General features: G+C 39.4%; 1 protein-coding gene across 7 annotated transcripts in view; it reads left to right on the top strand.

The window, feature by feature from the left end:
* Positions 1-19554, top strand: part of Rcd1 (Reduction in Cnn dots 1) — a 171119-nt gene that overhangs the window by 37386 nt on the left and 114179 nt on the right. For all 7 annotated transcript variants that reach the window (XM_083143053.1, XM_083143054.1, XM_083143048.1 and 4 more), the window contains 5 exons: positions 2035-2178; positions 3783-3919; positions 12317-12475; positions 15181-15442; positions 17775-17927. In XM_083143053.1, coding sequence (XP_082999179.1) covers positions 2035-2178; positions 3783-3919; positions 12317-12475; positions 15181-15442; positions 17775-17927 — 855 coding nt within the window. The remainder of the gene's footprint in view (positions 1-2034; positions 2179-3782; positions 3920-12316; positions 12476-15180; positions 15443-17774; positions 17928-19554) is intronic.

Raw genomic sequence — 19554 nt, 5'->3', positions numbered from 1 at the left:
GATGAATAGACACTCGCAAACCCAGGCTAGGTTTCGAACCCGGGACCCCTGGGCGGAATTGAAAAGAAATTAAAACAATCCATAAAAAAAAAAAAGTTCCCTCTCAAAAAGATGTTGGTGTTATCAAGACAAAACAAACTTTTACCTTTAGAGGCCATAGCCTTGCGCACATGTATTCCAATTTTAGCTGGCCTCTTTTTAAGCATGCACTTTTTAAAAACTTGAAGCGAAGGGGGTAAAATGTACCTTGAGAACTAATTGTGATACGTTCAGAGGTGAAATTTGTTTTGTTTTCTTTCTTAAAGACACTTGCTTTTATCAGAAGTAAAATTTATATGTTGTGTCTCCCAATAATCAGTGTTAGAGGAAGAAGAAGAAAGTTGAATTTTAAAAAAAGTGACATACGGCGCACATCTTATGTCATTTTTCACCAATCCATCACTTCGGATTTGAAACAGCAGCATGTGCTCCCCCTCCCCCCTCCTAAATAGACTGGAATGAAATTTAAAATGTAGTATGTATTGGTACATTCCCACAACTGCGCAAAGTTTCTTTGAAACCAGACTGATATTTCTTGACTAAATGATAATAACATATTACATAAAGCAGCAGTGTTGCCAGCTTTGGGACAATGTCTGGAATTTCGCTTCTAGCGTCGGCCCTATGAACTAAATTGGAGGGAAGCATGACAAAAGAGCACTCTATATGATGATATGTAAGGCACGTGCCACAACTTTGAAAAATATGGAAAATACAGTTCGGAAATTTTGCATAATTATGGAAAATTTTGAACTTTGAACCTATGCCCCTGCTTCCCCCCCTGGACCCTTAATTGTCGGATGTTAATTAAAACGTTTCTTTTGACTTATTCTTACATTTAGAATTTAATTTGTTCAATTAGATAGTGTGATTGAGTAGTTACAGCCGTTTATCTTCAGTTTATCTCATAATACATAGTGTGGTGTGTTTGGAAAGAGTGAGGATTGCAATAAGAAATGTGTGTTTAAGAAAGTGCAAGGAATTGAACGAAAGAATACAAAACGCTTTGAGTTGTGTTGTAAGTGAAAAAAATTATGCACAGTTAATGAAGGTACATTTTGAGACCCCAAGTATTTTTGTAGCTTGAAATCAAAAATTGCCTTTGCAATCTCTTGAGGGCAGCTCCTTGCAATAAAAGAATAAATAAAATACACATCTCATCCACTGAGAATGCAAATGATCTATCTCCAAATTGTAAACAAATCGAGCTGTGGTCTATTTAGGATGCAGTTGTTTCATCTCTGCTGTTGTCTGATGACTACTTAAAACCAATATTTGTATATTGAGTGTTTTTGGCAGCTGCCACGAGAATCCAAACTCCAGCAGCCAATGAAACCTTACGACATTTTCCATCAACCAACCACAGGCCCCATCTGGCATTCTAACCAGGTTCGATACCCAGTGGAGGCACAGTGGTTTGGATCCTACTTAAATCTGTAGGCCCAGTCCTAATTAGCCTATCTGTGCATAAAAGTGGACCTAAAACACAAAACAAACTTGCATTCTAACCCCAGTCACTCATGGGAGCTTCTTAGAAGTAGTAGTGTTACTGGCATGGTGGACTTCGGTTCTTACTTTTGCTTTTAATGGACAAGAATTATGAATAATAGTGAAATCTTAAGTAGTTGCTTGATTGAATTTCTTTTTTTACTTTGCTACCGAATGACAAATTTATAAGGAAATTGTATCACCTCCAATACAGAACAAATAATTAACCTCATTCCTAAAATGCTGTGTTCTATCTGAAATTTCAATAATTAATTACAGCATAAATACCTAACCAAACAACGACTTCTTTTTGAGAGGCTTCAATATATCAGCCTTTGCAATGATGCAAACTTTCAGAGAAATGGTGACAAAGATCCAATAATGACTCTCCTGAAAAAATGAGATTTGGACATAGAACTTTTACATTTTCAGTGGACTTCACATTGTAACCCTTGCAAGCTGGTCCAAGTTTAGACATTACAGTATTTGTGTGCTTATCTTTTTCAGACTCCGTCGCCACCATCTCCTTTGGTAAGCCAGCTTACAATGACTCCTGGATCATCGAACCTACCAAGTCCAAGTGGAACCAGCGACAGTGGAGATGACAGTGGGAGTAAATTAAGTAGCTACTTGCACCACTTGGCAGGACATGTAAGTGAATGTCAGTGATTCCATGATAGAGGAATCTGATTTTTTGATGATGAGTAACAAGTAAAGTCCAGATTTGCAGGGTCTAAATTCTTCACAAATATGCAGGAAAAAGGGCAAAATAAAAATCTGGGGGAATAGATTGATAACAGGAACTAATAAGAAAGGCACCATAATGAGCATTATTTTTTAATACAGGGTGAGTCAAAAGTCAGGTTACATAGGACGTTTTCCTTGTCTCATTCATTGTCCGTGAATGGTTCAATGTCCAGTATCCTGGTGCATGGATCGGTCGCCGAGGTCCCGTTGAGTGGCTACCATGGTCTCCAGACCAGTGGACCTTTGGGGTCATTTAAAGGTACTCATTTACTCAGTTAAGATTCAGAACATCCAGCATCTATAGGAACGCATTGTGGAATGTGCAGGCATGAGTATGCAGGACGTTTCTGCAAAAGGTTCTGGAAACGTCGGCTGCACAAATGCATTGATGTTCAAAGTGCACACGTTGAAGATATACTATAAATTCCAATGTAACCTTACTTTTGACTTATCACTGACACATGTCCCATGAAAATATTTGCACAATATCAACATGGGAGAACATAATATTCGATGTGGGGTGATAACATTTATTTTTCGACTTTGAGGATATACTGTAGCTCAAATAATGCTCCGAAGATTAATATTTTCATTATTATATGAAGCTTAAAGTGTATCATGCTATCTTGATTGCTGTTGTGTTTATATAATGTGATAGTTTTTCTTGTATGTACGTATTGCTTGCATTCTAGAATTATTTCTCTTGTAGTTTACGGTTATTACAAGCATAAAAACACATTTTTGTGACGTTTCAGGAGAACACACACTTCCTTCATCAGACAAACTTACAAAAATGTTTTTAAAAAGTTCAAAACTCAATATGTTTCTCCTACTTTTACATGATATACGTAAAAAATGACATACTGACTCAAATAAAAGGAACCAAATGTTGTTACTTTTCAATATTGTATGGTTTCTGCATGCATATAATTTGCATTTTGAACAACGTACCGTCGTTTTATTCTTATTTCCACCAAATTCATGGCTGGCGTGCTATGATTTAAGGTAGGAAGCATTCCGGTGAAAGGTACTGAGTACTGCCAAAGAGGGATCGGTCACTTCAGAGGCGTGTAAGCAACTGAAAGAATGCCAGAAAGAAGGCACGAACGTCTCTATGTTTTCCTGGAAATAGTGTAGATAAGTTTCCTAGGGCTTTCCTGAACATTATTGCGATGGTATGGAAAATAATTAAAAATTAAAAGGAGGTGCCGCCACATGGGTTACGGAGGTTTAATCTAACCTATCTTATCATTTTCCACCTAAGTGCATGCAACACCACAATACCAGCTGTTCCATAGGTCTGGAACCAAACTTATATTTTTAAAACACAGTCCAAGCATGTGTTCAAAGTCCCTACCAGCAAAATAACTTGGATTTGCTCCTCCTTAGTCAGTGCAATGGTTTTCCTGTAACAGAAGAAAGGGTAATATGAAAAATATGTGCATACATAAGACTCAAAATAACCAATATAGGAATTCTGTATACTCATTTATACTTTTTATCAACAGGAAAGAGAGGCTGATTTCATAATGATGGACCATTGTTATTCTAAACCTTGGAATTGGCGGTCAGAAAACTCATTTGCTAAACCTGCTAGAAAATTGTTTGTTAAACGATCTCATGTAACACAAGCCCATAATTTTATGTAAGTAATTCTGTTTGTTTGCTTAAAATTAGTTGTGAAATACATAAACATGTTATGTTCTTTGTAGAAATTTAAGTGACAAATGCAAGCTCGGGCCTCTGGCATGCCATGCTGTTCCTCTGCCAACTGAGCTACTGATCCAGCCTTGGCTTCACCTGATTTTTTGCTGTCTTTGCTTTGCCCATGTGGAAATGTTGTAGACTTCCACGAAGATAAAGCAATGACAGTGAAAGATCAGGTGAAGCCAGGGCTGGCTCGGTATCTTAGTTTGTAGAGCAATTGCACGGTGTGCCAGAGACCTGGTTTAATCCTGGATGAGCCTGCATTCGTCACTTAAGCTTGAGCATCCGGATGGTTGAAATTTCAACCCCCACATGTATACCTGTTGAGGACGGATGTCGATATTTTGACCTGCAGTGCACAGCAGCAATTAATATACGATTTTTTGAAAACTACACATGATATTTCAGGTCTGTCTTTTTTTATCTTTAGTGACATACTTGAATTACAAAACAATACATCCATTGTTACTACTATTTACAAGCGAAGTTTGAGAAAGTCTTAATTTTTCCTTCGTTTCCCTTCGTGACTGTCATATTATTAGTGGATAGTTTTATAAAAGTTGCTATAATTTCTAAACTACTTTAGACGCTTTTTCAAGCAACGCTTGTTTATAATAGTAACAATGGATGTATTGTTTTGTAATTCGAGTATACAATACCTTTAGACGTAAACTAACGAACAAAAAATACAGAACTGAAATATTCAAGATATGGTGCTTTAACTGCTACCATGTGCTAACAAGTGGCTGGGGCAAATTTCAACAATTGACCTTCACCCCTGCATTCCCCCTGAATCCTATTTGTTGCTATGGGATAAATTGAAGATATAAGACTGTAACTTCTCAACCACTGCATTTTTTTGAGCAATTTAAATTCTAAATTTGTCATTCTTCCCCCCAAATTTGGTCCATCCAGTGGCCATTGGGCCGATGCTAGAAGCGAAATTCCGGACATTGCCCTGAAGCTGACAATACTGTCGCTTAACCCTAGAACACTACCGTACGTAAAATTTACGTATGCTTTGTGCTCATTTCCCTCCCCTACCTCCCACATTGCACCCACCTACCCCTCCGCCTATTTTATTCCTCGGGCATTCTGTCAGGCACATGGCAGCACTGTGGTAAGGAGGGCGGAAGCAGTGAACGTCTTTAGTTTGTGCGTTATGTGGGACTCTGTACGTCAATAATACGTAGTGATAGTAACAGAAGAAAAATCTTGCACATAATTTTGACGTGCATGTCTAATAATGCCATTTGTATTCACGTAAGATTTGCGTGAATTTTTCTATAATATCTCATTTTTCTATAATATGATCAACATCGCAGTAATCAATGGATACATTATTCACACTCACAACTTCTACAACAATCAGGGCAACTCAGAAAAGAGACGAGTCTCATGAATTCAGTTCATGCTTCACCTCCATGAGAACTTGACCAAGATCTGGCAGGAGCAAAGGCTAATAAATCCGGGACTGTCACAGGAGTTAAGAAAGGCAATTTTGAAGGTACTGGGGAAGGAAGAGACAATTACAGTAGCAGCCACGTCACAAGGGAACAGAAAGCATTGCAGTTTCTGCAACTACAAGAAAAGGAGGATGACAACTACGTACTGCTCCTGTGGGAAGCCAATTTGTGGAACACTACCGTAGGCTACGTAAAATTTACGTATCGTGTCATTCTAAAGAATGAAGGGATCTGAACCAGTTAATTGATGGGGTGATGTAGACTACTCATCATTCATCCTCTTGATGAGACCACTCGTCATTGACATGACGAGTTATTGCTTGGCATGCGAAAGGTACAAATTACACAAAGGAATTAAACTACTGAAAAGACAATGGCAACTCGTTGGATTTTGTGAACCGTTGAACCTGTATCATGGCTGGGTGTAGGATAATTACCTGTCTAACTGAAGTCTCTGAGCTGAAGGAAAAAAGCGAAGTCCTCTGTATGCTTCTAACTTGTTGACCAAAACGGGCTTCCACTATCGACCTCCTGTCTTGCTGACCTCCTCTCTCTACCAACTCAATTCCCAAAGTCCAGTCCCTTCCCAGCTTGTCTCACCTCTATATTCCCTGGCCATCGAGCTCTTCCTCGATGCCGAATCGCCGAATCGTGTTTATTATAATTGCTACCATGCAAACCGCTGACACCAAACCCAGAAGTATTACCTGCTTCCTGAATACTCAGGAGGTTTGCATGGCACAACACAATGCATTGTAAACATGCCTAAGAGGCTTGAGACAGCTGAGAAAAACAAGTGAATGCCCTGGTCAACATGAAGCGTTCAGAGAGACTTAATAAAATAAACATACAATCCTAGGGATTGATACGGTATGCTTTGCGCTCAAATTCCTCCCCTACCTCCCACCTCGCACCCACTCACCCCTATGCCTAGCAGTGCCTCAAGTTGTCTGTTGGACATAAGGCAGCACTGTGGTAAGGAGGGTGCAAGCGCTGATCGTCTTGATTTGGTTTGTTATGTTGTGCACTGTACGTCAATGTTACATATCTCTGAAAAACGAGAAATATCTTTCACGAAATTTTGACATTTGTAAATTAGATTTGGATACTTAGATTTTGAAAACGAAAGTTTAGAAGCATGCACTATTTTCTTGTAAGACTTAAAAATTACATTTGTTCCTTATTTACATCGTTACGAATATTATTATTGTTTGCTTTTCATTGTTCGAACTTATCGCTTTAATTTTTAATGTACGAACGGGCTCGTCAAGCATGACCTTCTCTTAAAATTTTCTATGTTTAATAAAACCATGTTTATACGAGGGGTGACTGAAAAGTTCTCGGCCTACCCATGAAGGGTTGCCAGGAGCTCAATGGTTCATGGCTATTTTTCAACATAGTCCCCTTTCAGCACCACACACTTTTGCCACCGGTGCTGCAGGCCCATGATACCTTCCTTGTAGAACGTTTCATCCTGCACTGCAAAAAAGTCCTCCACCGCAGCCATGACGTCATCATCTGATGGAAAATGGATTCCACCGAGGTGTTGCTTGAGTTTAGGGAACATGTGAAAGTCTGAGGGAGCCAAGTCGGGAAAATAAGGTGGTGTCGAAGCAATTGGATGCCGCAGGACTCGATGGCGGACATTGCAATGGTGGACGTGTGCACGGGTGCATTGTCTTGGTGGAAATGGACGCGCTTCTTCAACATTCCACAACGTTTCACCTTGATGGCCTCCCTCAAACGCTTCAGTTGAGCACCCCTTGCATCCCAAAAAACAGAGACCATCACCTTGCCAGCTGATTTCACTGACTTCAACTTTTTTGTGGGTGGGGGAGGAGGGGTGTTTCCACTGTTTTGATTGCACCTTGGACTCTGGCTGAAAGTGGTGGACCCATGCTGGTGTGGGTAGTTGACTTTGACAGGTGTGTAATCAACTGAAAGAACGACAGAAAAAAGGTGCCAACGCCTCTTATGTTTTCGGGGAAATAGTGAAGATAAGATACCTGGTGCTTTCCCGACCATTATTGCACTGGTAAGAAAAATAATTCAAAATTTAAAAAAAGGTGGCACTCAGTGGTTACGGAGGGTTAATATAGTGTTATTATTTTTTACTCAAGAAGTATCAGTCTGATTTCAACGAAACTTTGCACAGTTGTAGGAATGTACCACCACTACACTACATACTACATTTTTTCTTTCATTTCAGGCTATTGAAGGGGGCACACCATGTCATTTTTTTTTTTAAAAAAAATTCAATTTTCTTCGTCTTCTACCTTTAACACTAATTATTGGAAGGCACAATGCATGCATTTCACCTCTGCTAAAAGCCTTGTCTGTAAGAAAGAAAACAAAACCAATTTCATCTCTCTACAGCAATTAGTTCTCAAGTTGCAATTCTTTTTGGACTTTGCAACAAGTTTGAAAAGCATGCGTGCTTGAAAAGGCACTTGCTAAAATTGGAATACGTGCACGCGAGGGGTCCAGCGACTAAATGTTAAATCTATACACAGTACATGTGTGTGCTAAATCATAATGTTTTTTTCTCTTAGTAGTTATTTTGCCTTCAAGATAATTGCAATAATTTAAATTCAAAAAATGACATCTAATTAAACACAGTATTCTTCCAAAATAATATAGGGTCGTTCTACATTAAATCAACACAATTTTTAACCTTTTTCGGATGGGAGCCCCTCTGGTGTGGTAGCATCTGTGGATGGGAACTTTTCAAGTGCTCTTTTCAAACTTGCTGCAATGTACAACAAGAACAACAACAAAAAGAGAAAAAAGTATCTCAAGAACTAATTGTCGTAGAGAGAAGCTTTTTCTTTTTAATGAAAGGCAACAACCCATGAGGGCCAGGACCTACTCACTGACTTTCGGTCTCACTTCCACCTGCCATGGTGGGAGATCATCCAACCAGTTCTAGGGTGACGTGTGGTCAGCACGATGAACCCCCAGTCATCGTTGTAGGTTTCAATGACTGGGTTATGCTACTCATTCGTAACTCCCCAATTTCCTCACGATGGTGGCTGGCCACCGGTCCCATACACAGGCCAAAATTTCAGGAAAAAAAGTGTTATGCTTCCCCCAGGATACTCGAACCTGTCCATCTCGTAACCAGATCTCAAAGCTTGATGCCTTAGACCACACGGCCAAGTTGCAGGTTGAAAGGCCTTTTAGCTGATGAGAAATTTATACATTGTACCTCCCAATAATGAAAGTTAAAGGAAGAAGAGAGAGAAGAATATTGAAAATTTTCACAAAAATTGGTATACGACATGCCCTGAGGCCACCACAATACACCAAAGTGAACGATGAAAATGTAGTATGTATTACTGGTGCGTTCCTACAAATGTGCCTACTTGCATTGAAAATAGGCTCATTGTTGGGGGGAAGGAATAACAAGACTGTGTAAGAAAAGAAGTGTTGCCATCTTATGGGGGAAAAGAAAACTTCCAGAATTTCTCTTTTAGCGTCGGTTCTATGGATGCTGGATGGACCAAATTTGGAGGGAAGCACAGCATTCATTGAAGATATCTAATGCTCACCCCACCCTTCAGTTTTGAAAAAAAAATGGAAATTGCAAAATTTTAGAATTCAGTTATTTTTGGGTAGTATTTTAAATTGCTGTTTTCACTTCAGACCCCTAATTGTCACACATTCTGAACAAGTTAATTTGTTTTTGTCATTACATATAAAAGTAAAATATATCTGTCAAAAGCGGTAATTGAAGAGTAAATAGCCCATTTATAAAATGTACCCCATAAAATAGTGAGGGTGTAGAAAAACTCTGTGTGTTAATAATAGTAACAATGGATGTATTGTTTTGTGATTCGAATATGTACAAAAGGTTACCCACGATAAAAGTAGATGACTTTGACTGGCCATCGCGAACGACGCATTGAATTGCTGTTATGACCCGATACAGAGCTAGCTACACTGGGGCATGTACTAGATAACAGTATCAGTTGAGCACGATCCGTGGAACAATGAAGGTAAAGTGACAGCTTTCTGGGAGGGGTGGCTCAGTCGGTAACGCGTCTGACTACCATGCTAAAGGTCCCGGGTTCGATCCCCGGCCGGTTCAAATCCGGGAACTTTTCTAACGTTGGAAGCGGCCCCGGCGCCCACCCAGCGTCGAATAACATGGGTACCTGGGGGAAACCCTGGGGGGTAAAGGCGGTCAGGGGCATGATGCTGATCACATCACCCCCACTCACGACCAGATCAAGAAAGTGTGGGGCGTTACCCCCACACCCGCCATACGCCTTCATGGCGTTGTGCTAAGCACAGGGGAGCACTTTACCTTTTTTTTACCTTTTACCTTCTGGGAGGGGTTCATTTGTGGACTTTCCGCTGCCCATTATAGTCACTCAGCAATAGTGAAACAGTGCAAAAAAGATGGTTTAATCATCAGCAAAGCTGGTGTGGGTCTCATCATCCGACGATGAGCCCAACAGGCCCCTGCGGTACGTGGTCGGCCAGAAATTGTGAGATCACGGCCCCAGCCACCTCGAACCCCCAATACAGTGCATGCCATTAGAACATCAGTGACACGCAACAATCCCCCAACGCAGAGAAGTTTGGCTATACGCCACGGTATCTAAAAAAGGCATAGTTCCCAACATCATCCGGAAGAACCTCTCATTGGAAGCACGTCACAAAGCATGCGGATACTGCCTCACATAGCACTACATCCAGAGAGGTTCACAAACGCCAGAAAACTGTATGAAACATACCTTGCAGGGGACAAGTGGAAATTTGTATGTACCCTGGATGAGGGGTGGCTCTACCTAGATGAGACCAACAGACTTCGATCCATTTTCTACCGTACAACAGACCAGAAGAGCCATTCTGACTTTGTGCTGCAGTGCAAGGAAAAGTTTTCCAAGGGATTTCTGGTGGTGGCCGGATATTGCAGTCTGTGAACGCTGCCACTCGTCAAAGTGCCTTCCAACACCAAAGTCAACGCAGCTTACTTCCAGGAGAACGTTGTGGCCCCTCTGTATGACACACACATCCCCCGCCTGTACGGTGACGAGACCACACATGTATGTATCCACATGGACAAAGCCTCCAGCCATACCACTCGAGCATCCCAGGCATTCTATGCAAGGAAGGCAGAAGAGACAGGAATTCGAGGGATCCCATTTTCGTCCATCCCTGTGAAATCCCCGGATGCCTCACCAATGGACTACTGTGAGTTTGGACTCCTCAAACACGCACTTGCTCAACGCTGTCCCCATACCTTGCAGGGTCTTGGGAAAGTTGCCAAAAGGGGTATGGCATTCTACGCAGGAGTTTGCTACAGCGGAAAGTACCCTGCGGGGCGATCGTTCGGGCCCTTGGCAGTCACATCGAACACAATCAGTGGTGGCGCAAGGGGATTTACTAGCCAGTTGTGAGGTTCAAAGTCTACTATTTTTATCGTGGGCAACCTTCTGTATACAATTGAACAAAAAAGCCACAACTGGATAATCATCTCTAGTTTTCAAGAAATGATTCGTTAATTACTGCCACGTGATGATGGTAAACATAGAATCAGTTAGTTCTTCATCAGCAAATATTTGTGCTGGTAAAGATAGTTACAACTTCATCGGCAAATATTTGTACTGGTAAAGATAGTTACAACTCACCCTCTAAAGGTTAACCCATAGTGATAACTCAGGCTGTCTGCCCATCCCTCATTGTTGCTTGAAGGCTGATGCTGTGTGATGCTGGAGACTGACCCTGAGCTCGGAGGCCGAGACTGTGTAAGGTTGGAGGCCTGACCTTGCGAGGGCAAAGTCGAATGGACGTATCTGGGTGTGAGTGCCTTTTTGTCAATACCTGTTCACTACCATCACTCTTCATCTGTTTCCTACAGCCTGACCCCATCTTCCATTTCATATGATGATGCACCAGCTCCCGTGCCAAGAGTGGTTAGTGTATCACGCTGCATCTCCAGGGGTCCCGGGTTCGAATTCTGGCCTGGACATGGATGTTTGTGAGTGTCCATTCATCAATTTCATCATATCATCACTGATCCCCATCTTCGTGCAAAAAGGCGAAGTAAAATAAAACAAGTCATTCAATCAATCATATGATGATGCAGCCAGTGTGAAAAATGAAATGTTCCCTGTTCTGTTTCCTCAATGTAATGAGCGTGTGTTTACAGGTCCATGACATGTGATGGTCACGCATTGGTGATGGCTAGAAGTCCTCTAGCATTCTGTCAGTTGGGGTCTGTACTGTTACCATATCTGATGGAACTGTCATTCAGCATGTATCTTTCCTATTGTGGATATTGTTAGTGCATTTAATTTTTTCACATTGAAGAATAAACTAGATTTGATTCTTGTAATCCTAGTCACGTCCTTGACATGTCTTTTTGACTTTTACCTGGCCCTGATGACATTGACAGGTAAATTCATGTAGTGTGTCCAATATATTGTGGTGCATGACTGCCTGCCCTAGCTCGCTTCCTGCTTGATATTAGGTCAGCAGGTGGGAAGGTGCATGACTTTCGCAAGGATGAAAAATGAAATAGGTGAGGAGTCAGGGGAGAAAAATCAGTGCTTGATTGGATTGTGTGGACACAGGGAGTGAGAGTTCGATTAGTGCGAGCTAGTGTGGAGGCAACCTTGCACCGTTAGTGGCAGGTATGTGTGTGCCATGCAGGGTCCAATTTCACTATCAAATAAGGACCTTTCACTTTCCCATTAATTGTATAATTTGGTGCAGAGTCACTTGTGGATGGTTCCCGAATATCACGGGCTTTGTCTTTTATATACACCGCCCCAAGGGGCTCTGCACAATATGTTATTTGACAGGTGACAGTGAGTTTTTGATGTGATGTAATTCAAATGTTTTATTCCTTGTTCCAGGAACCAGGATGAAACCATTGATATTGAAACTGTGAATGCAGTGTTAGCACCACCATATGAAATTCTGAAAGCTAAAGCACTTATGACAGAATGTGAACATTTTGTAAGCACAAAAAAAGGAGATGAGACTGCTGAAGATTGGGAAGAAAATATTAACAGGTAAGAGAAAGATATATGATGTTTACTATTCTTTTAAAATGTATTTTCCTCACTTTTCTGTTTGTTTCTGTCTCAACATTATTATAATGATTTTTCTTACTTATCAGGAACCTTTAACATTTATTTTTTGTAATTCACGATTATGTTTTGAATCAGCATGCCAACACACCAGTGCAGTAGGAAACTAAAACCAGCAAGTTAACTTACTACAATTTGTTGCATTACAACGTTCTGTTGTTGTATTGGCATTTGGAACATGAAGTTTTTGTTTTATTTTTCCCTAAATTTCGATATTGTTTTTTATTTCAATTCAGTGTTATTTTTCGCATTTTAGGGCAAAACTCAGTTTTATTAATTTAAAATCTGTTTTATTTTTACATGCATTTTTACTATTCTTCTACGCTTAAGATTTTTATATTGCTTTAGTTCTGGAAAAGTGCGACAAAGTCTAGTTTTATTAACAAAAAATATATAAATTAAAGGCTTACCTTTGTGAGAAATTACCAAATTTTTTCCATTTGGAATAAACTATTTTAACTCGTCGGGCCAATACAATAAATACTAAATTGCCAAACTGAAATAAATGAACCGAACTTTCACCAGCTAGGCTAGAAATAACGGAACACTTGCAGCTTCAGGTACCTTACTCTCTGTGATCAGTGTTATCTTCAGTTTATATTTCATATTTTGCAGTGTTTTTTACATTGAAAGTGCAAAATTCAGTATTATTCTGATAAAAGGCATATTTCGCATTATTTTGGGATTCCAAAACACCAAAAACTTGCCACCTTAACCTACTCAAATATATTTTAAACACTTTATTTTGCTCTCCTCAAGTTTTTGGCGTTATCGTTAAAACAAAAACTTCACATCCCTATTCATAACGTGAAAGGATACCAATGAGTTTCTTATATTTGTTTCGCTTTTGCCAGTCATTTTATTCTACAAAGCATTATGTAAAATTTGACTGCTTTGATGAACTGTAATATGCTGCAGGTATCGTAAGGATTTACTAAGAATTGAAATTCAGCTGTGTCTCGATTGGTTTGAAACTTGAATTTAATATTCAGGCACCCCTTGGCAACCAGGCATGAGAGCTGACAACATTTGCCAAAATGCAAATCAATAGCAATGCATTAGATGGTAAGACTAATGAAAGCAGGAAACTTATTCTGTACTTTTTCTTTTGGTCACACAACAATGATAAAAATAAATGCAATCTAAATTTTGTTAAAATATTTACCGTATTTACGCATGTATAATGCACAGCCTGGATTTTGATGGGGAAAAGTTACAAAAAATTAAAAAATTATATCTCGTATATAATGCACAGTATAATCCAGGTTCAAGAAATTGCTTTTTAGTTGTATGTTGTAAAGCTGTTGCTATGTGGACCAAGAAGAGTTAAACTTTTATACATGGTTTTGCTCATTTTCTCATTTACTTTTTCTTAAAAAAAAAACCTTCAAAATATACAGTTTTTCCATGACTAACGTAAAATTTATAAGAGGCAGATTCAGGGCCCTCAAACTAGCAGTTAGCAGCACAAGATTTCTTTCATTAAGGCATTTACACACTCCATATATGTCATATTTTTTGACCAGTAATACATTTTAATTATTATTTTCTTTTTCCTTGTCTTTTTTTCGTCCAAAGTACCACAAAAATGACAGCATTTCTTCATTTTGTGATTAGCTTATTTCAACCGCATTGTACATTAGTGTCGTCATTTTGAATGGAATACTGTTGCCATATTCAGAAACTACAGAACTTAAGCTTTACAACGATATATAACATGATAGGGTTCCGTAAACATGAAAAATCAATGCAAATGTCACAAAGTCATGGAATGACCCTGTTCGGTTTCATGTTGGCTATCCAAATTATTCCTTGCACCACAGTTTCTGGAGGCAAAAATTTTGGAAAAAAGTATGCATTATACATGAGTAAATACGGTAGTTATTTGTACTGAGACATAACAACACACTGGAAAGTCTGTGGATCCTATTGCTGCAGCAATGAAACCCTAGAAGTTGCAGTCAGCTCAACACACAAAATAGCTAATCAATTCACCTGAATGCACGGCCATGCAGAATTGCACTGGTGCCACATATGGAAAAAGCAAAGCTAGAGGGGAACAAATGTCGCTGGTTCCCACATACTGTGTGGCAACATCAACCGGACTGCATTGCCTAGTTCGAGCATCAGACTTACCTCTCTGTGGGACACTTTTGTGTCATCCCTGACCTTTCGACCAAACACTCAGTTTGTATCACTTGGATTACAAAGAACAACTCTACAAGAGATCTTTCATGCTCTTTAACCTCCGAACACAGGGAGTTATGCTCTGATATGGCAACAGCTCGAACTATAAAAGTTTCAGGATTTAAGGAAATCCAAACCAAACTAGAAAGTGAATTTTTACAAGTATTTAATTGAACAGCATATTCCTCTAAAGCACTTTTGTACTTTTCCTTGATTTAGTGCTGCTCTATTAGGTTTTATACTGTGCTTAGCACTTAAAATAAACTATTATGTATAACTATCAGCAGTATTATTTTCAAGGTCACTGAAAAGGAGGTCCTTTAACTTGTCAGCCCTGGCCATTATTATGAATTGTGTCTTGCCATAGTAGCAGTTCCTTAATAAACTGCAGTTTTTCTTTCATCATTTTGTGTACAATTTTGTGTTTTTTTGTTATTCAGGAGTGGTTGGACCCCTACACAGAATCGGCTGTATAATAAAGTTGTTCGTGCCTTAAATGCAGATCGAGTAGCTCGCCTGTCATATGTGGATAGTTGGAATGAGCCTGTGCTACGTCGGACTGCTGTTGATAAAAGTGCATGGAGATTTCGTCAGGCTCTAGCAAGTGTTGGATGGGACACGAAGCTTATTCAATGGCTGCATGTATTGTTAGTTGAGAATCTAAGTCTTCCTTACTTAGCGGCATATCTGGACATTTTACAGGTATTCAAAATATATCTTACTGAAATTGTTGACATTTGTGCAGTACTTTTTGTAATTATTATCACGTAAGCTTATGAAACCACTCGTTTACACAAAAAATAACAGCAAAAAATAATGTGGAGATTACAACATGTTAGATGCTTGAATATGTGTTATTTATTAATAGAATAAATTATACAAAGCTGACAGTAATGAGATAAGATCTGTTGAATGAGGTTTTAAATGTATTCTATCTCACAAAAAGTTTTTCAAATGAAATCATCATATACGAGGTTTATTTTTTAATTAGGAGGCTGTTTTGCACTCACGTTGGCAACACTGCGTGCTTGGCATTTTGCGCATGTGCGTTAGTTACCGACATGTCTTGTACATAAACAGACACCATTTGCATATTGTGAAACACTTGGTGTGGTTATAGTGGACAATGGAAGTGGTGCAGGTGATTGAAAATCCTGCTGAGTGTGAGATACGATCAGGATCAGGTTTTTGACTGCGAGAGATGTGATAGAGGTGAATCATGTGAAGGTGACGAACTGTTGAGCCATATCATCACTGGGGACGAGTCATGTGTGTCCCTCTACACCCCCGAAACAAAACAACAATCCAAGGAATAGCACCACACATCATCCCCCACAAAGGTGAAGTTCAAGCAAGCGACCTCCACCAAGAAACTCATGCTCATCGTCTTCTGGGACAGGTTCGGGGTGCTTCTGATTGCTTTTCTGCTAAATGGACAAGCAGGTAATGCAGCCATGTATTGCAACACACTCAAGAGACTTCGCCAAGCAATACAGATTAAATGACGAGGAATTCTGTCTTCATGTTGCTGCACGACAACGCACGGCCACACACTGCAGCTGCCACACAGTCGTTCATTGACTCATTTGGCTGGGAGTATATGTACCACCCTACGTACAGTCTGGATCTTGCCTCTAGCGATTATCACCTATTCCTCCACTTGAAGACTTTCCTTGCTGGGAAGCGATTCAACAGCGCCGATGATAAAACAGACCGTGACAGATTGGCTGTCTGACCTGGCAGCAGATTTCTTTGATGAGGGTCTACAAAAGCTCATATACCGGTACGACAAGTGTCTCAACAACTATGGGATCTACGTTTAGAAGTAGCTGAATGTACATATGAACAGCCACAGAGGTAATACAATTTCTTCCTTTGCATGTTTTAGTTTTATTTCAATACTGCCCCTAATTAAAAAATAAAAATTAATTTTGGTGGTCTCTGCCACCATCCGCATAGGAACTCGATAGAACATTTGCAAGTAAGTTTCGCGGATATATTTTTAGTAACTCATTTACGTTTTATATTATCAACCTTGTTGTTTATTTCCCGCAACATGAAACCTCATATATTTTCAAATCTCTATATTAAGGATGAGAGAGAGAAATTGGTACTGTATTAGTAGTGCCATCGGTTTATATACTAGTAAACTTACCAATCTACAAATATTGTGCAATTTAGTGCAATATCGTGGCATCTTGCTATTATTTGTATGGATCCAAATGTATAATCTCCATTTTATATCTCCATATCTTGCATAACCATGTTTTTTTGTGTATATGTATGGCGCAGCCAGCTTTTTTTCTTTTTTTAAGCACATATGGTCTAAGAACACCATGAATGCAACTAAGATAACTAACTAACTCCCTAGCCTTCTTAAACCTGAAGGTTCATGGCTGCAGCAACAAAGGCCTTCCATCTGTCCCTATCTTGATCAAGTTCTATATACTCTTTTCCATCCCTACCGATTTCCTTTAGGTCCATCTCAACGTTGTCCCTCCATCTTCGTCTTGGCCTTCCTACAGGTCTCTTACCATCAGGTTTCCCAACAATTTCCCAATTTTAAGTGTGAGTGTTTAGTTAAACTGTAGTGACTTTCTTAACCACCCATGATAACATAAATGTCCTAATGTTTTGGTTCAGAAAATGTTGGATCCTTTTATGGAATCTCTGCAAAAGTCTGATTATTTTGCAGTTTTACAAAATTGTAGACACCATGTGCTGTGAGAGACTGCCAGCTAAGTGGCTTTTTATTTGGTGACACATGGTCAACACATTGAAGCCTCCATTGCTGTTATGTGTTATCCAGAATCTATTACTATTTTATTCAATTAGCTACCAATTGTCCTTGTGATGTTGGGCCAACAGCCAGAAATTGGACCTTCACTGGAGTTCCAAGTAATGCCTACGGCAGTGATATTCCTAAGTTATAATGTAGTTAGTTATTATCCCCATGAAAAGTGCTATCAATACATGCATATTCCATTGATATTTGCAATGTTTCTAGTTTATCTTTGTACGTATTGTATTTCAGACATTGAAAGCCAAAGTTCCTTCCCTGGTGGATAGAATGATCAGGGTTTCTACAGCAACTAATAGGACAGGGGCGATTGGTACAGAAACTCTCTCTCTCCTACTTAAGCGGCCTTGGGATCCAATTTTCTCTAGTCTGAGCCAACATAAACCAGTAAGTATCATACTTTTTTTTGTATGCTTGTACTAATCACAAATCTTTGGGAGTTTCATTTATTGTGTACCCCCTCTACTTTCACACACACTGTCTATCATTCTGTGTGTATGTGTGTCTCTCTCTCTCTCTCTCTCTCTCTCTCTCTCTCTCTCTCTCTCTCTCTCTCTCTCTCTCCCCCCCCTCCCCAACGAACCATTTGCAATATAATTGTGGATGTATGATTATGATCTGCCACTGACTTCATTGTTTGTGCACATCATACGCTTATCTTCTTGCGCACTCCGAGATTTCTTTGTTTATAACTGAACACTGCTTTGTGGCAAACTGTACAGTCCAATCGTCCTTGGTTTTACAAAAGTAACAATAATGTCTAGTGAGGTCAACCTTTTAATTCTGTTATTTGTTACTAAGTAGGACTGTGGCACCTCACATGACAAGCATATGATGTGTACAAACAATCAGGTCAGTGATGAAGGATAACCATACTTTCCCAATTATCTCGCAAATGGTTCGTTTGCAACCCCATGTTTACTGAGACTTTTTTGCTTCTACTGTCATGTACTTTTCACCATTTCAGTTTGCGCTATCACTTCTGGTACACCCTGTATACAAAAAACACAGGGATAGAGTGAAGAAAAGAGCCGGACAACAAAAGTATGTAGAGTAGGAGACAGTAAACACTTTACCAAACATAGAAATAAGAAGTTGATATTTCGCAGCTTGACTACATTCTCACAGAAAAAGAAAACAGATGGTGTCAGTGCATCAGTGTAGCCAGAAATATGTGATAGTGAGATGGTGTGCTGACAGTGTGTTTGCCTTGTTATCCACCTGCACCACAAAGCCACCAACTCTGTCAAACCATTCACCTTAATAAAACCCTTAAAATTCCACTTATCTTTCACGGTCTTTGTGTGTCTCGCCTACAGCGCTAGTATCAGAATTGGAGGCACACTGGTGTAGAAATTGAAAATATACCCTTTACAAACAGATTCTATAAAAATACATCCCATCGAGGAGATTACAACTGATGTATTATGTTGTTGATGTTTCAGTACTTATTGAACATCCCTCATATAAATCCTGAGGTCTTCCTATCTATACACCCTGTTTTACTTTAATTAACTCAACGCCAGCAACTGGTCTTTGAATAATGAATCAAATTCCAATATTTAAAGATGACCAATTAATTAACTTTACTAGGTAGGATGCTTACTTATTGAACGCCCCTCAACACACAAACAGCTGACCGGGGTGTGAAGCACTGAAAGTTATGATAAATACTGGTTAACATAAGTTCAAACTGAGAAGTTCAAACAGATACTTAATTTGGTACACAATCACTTTGCATTTTAATTCAGCATGACATCACCATGAAAGGTCAATTTTCTATGACTATCCCTTTATCCTTCATGAAATTTACCCAAAACAAAGTAAATGTACCTTTCCATAAACAATTAGTTATTAACAACTGACTCGAACATGAGTTCCTCCCTGCTGAAAAAGAACTTCACTTTAGTACATATGTTACACAATCAATGATCTATGACAATAGAGACTTTTATTTCAGGTGAAATTGTAACTCGATGATAATTTTTAAGATGTAAATTTATTCAATGTAGCA

This window comes from Lepisma saccharinum, chromosome 21 (assembly GCF_977018435.1).
Source record: "Lepisma saccharinum chromosome 21, izLepSacc3.1, whole genome shotgun sequence".
NCBI lineage: Eukaryota > Metazoa > Arthropoda > Insecta > Zygentoma > Lepismatidae > Lepisma > Lepisma saccharinum.
This window is presented reverse-complemented; position numbering and strand designations above follow the sequence as displayed.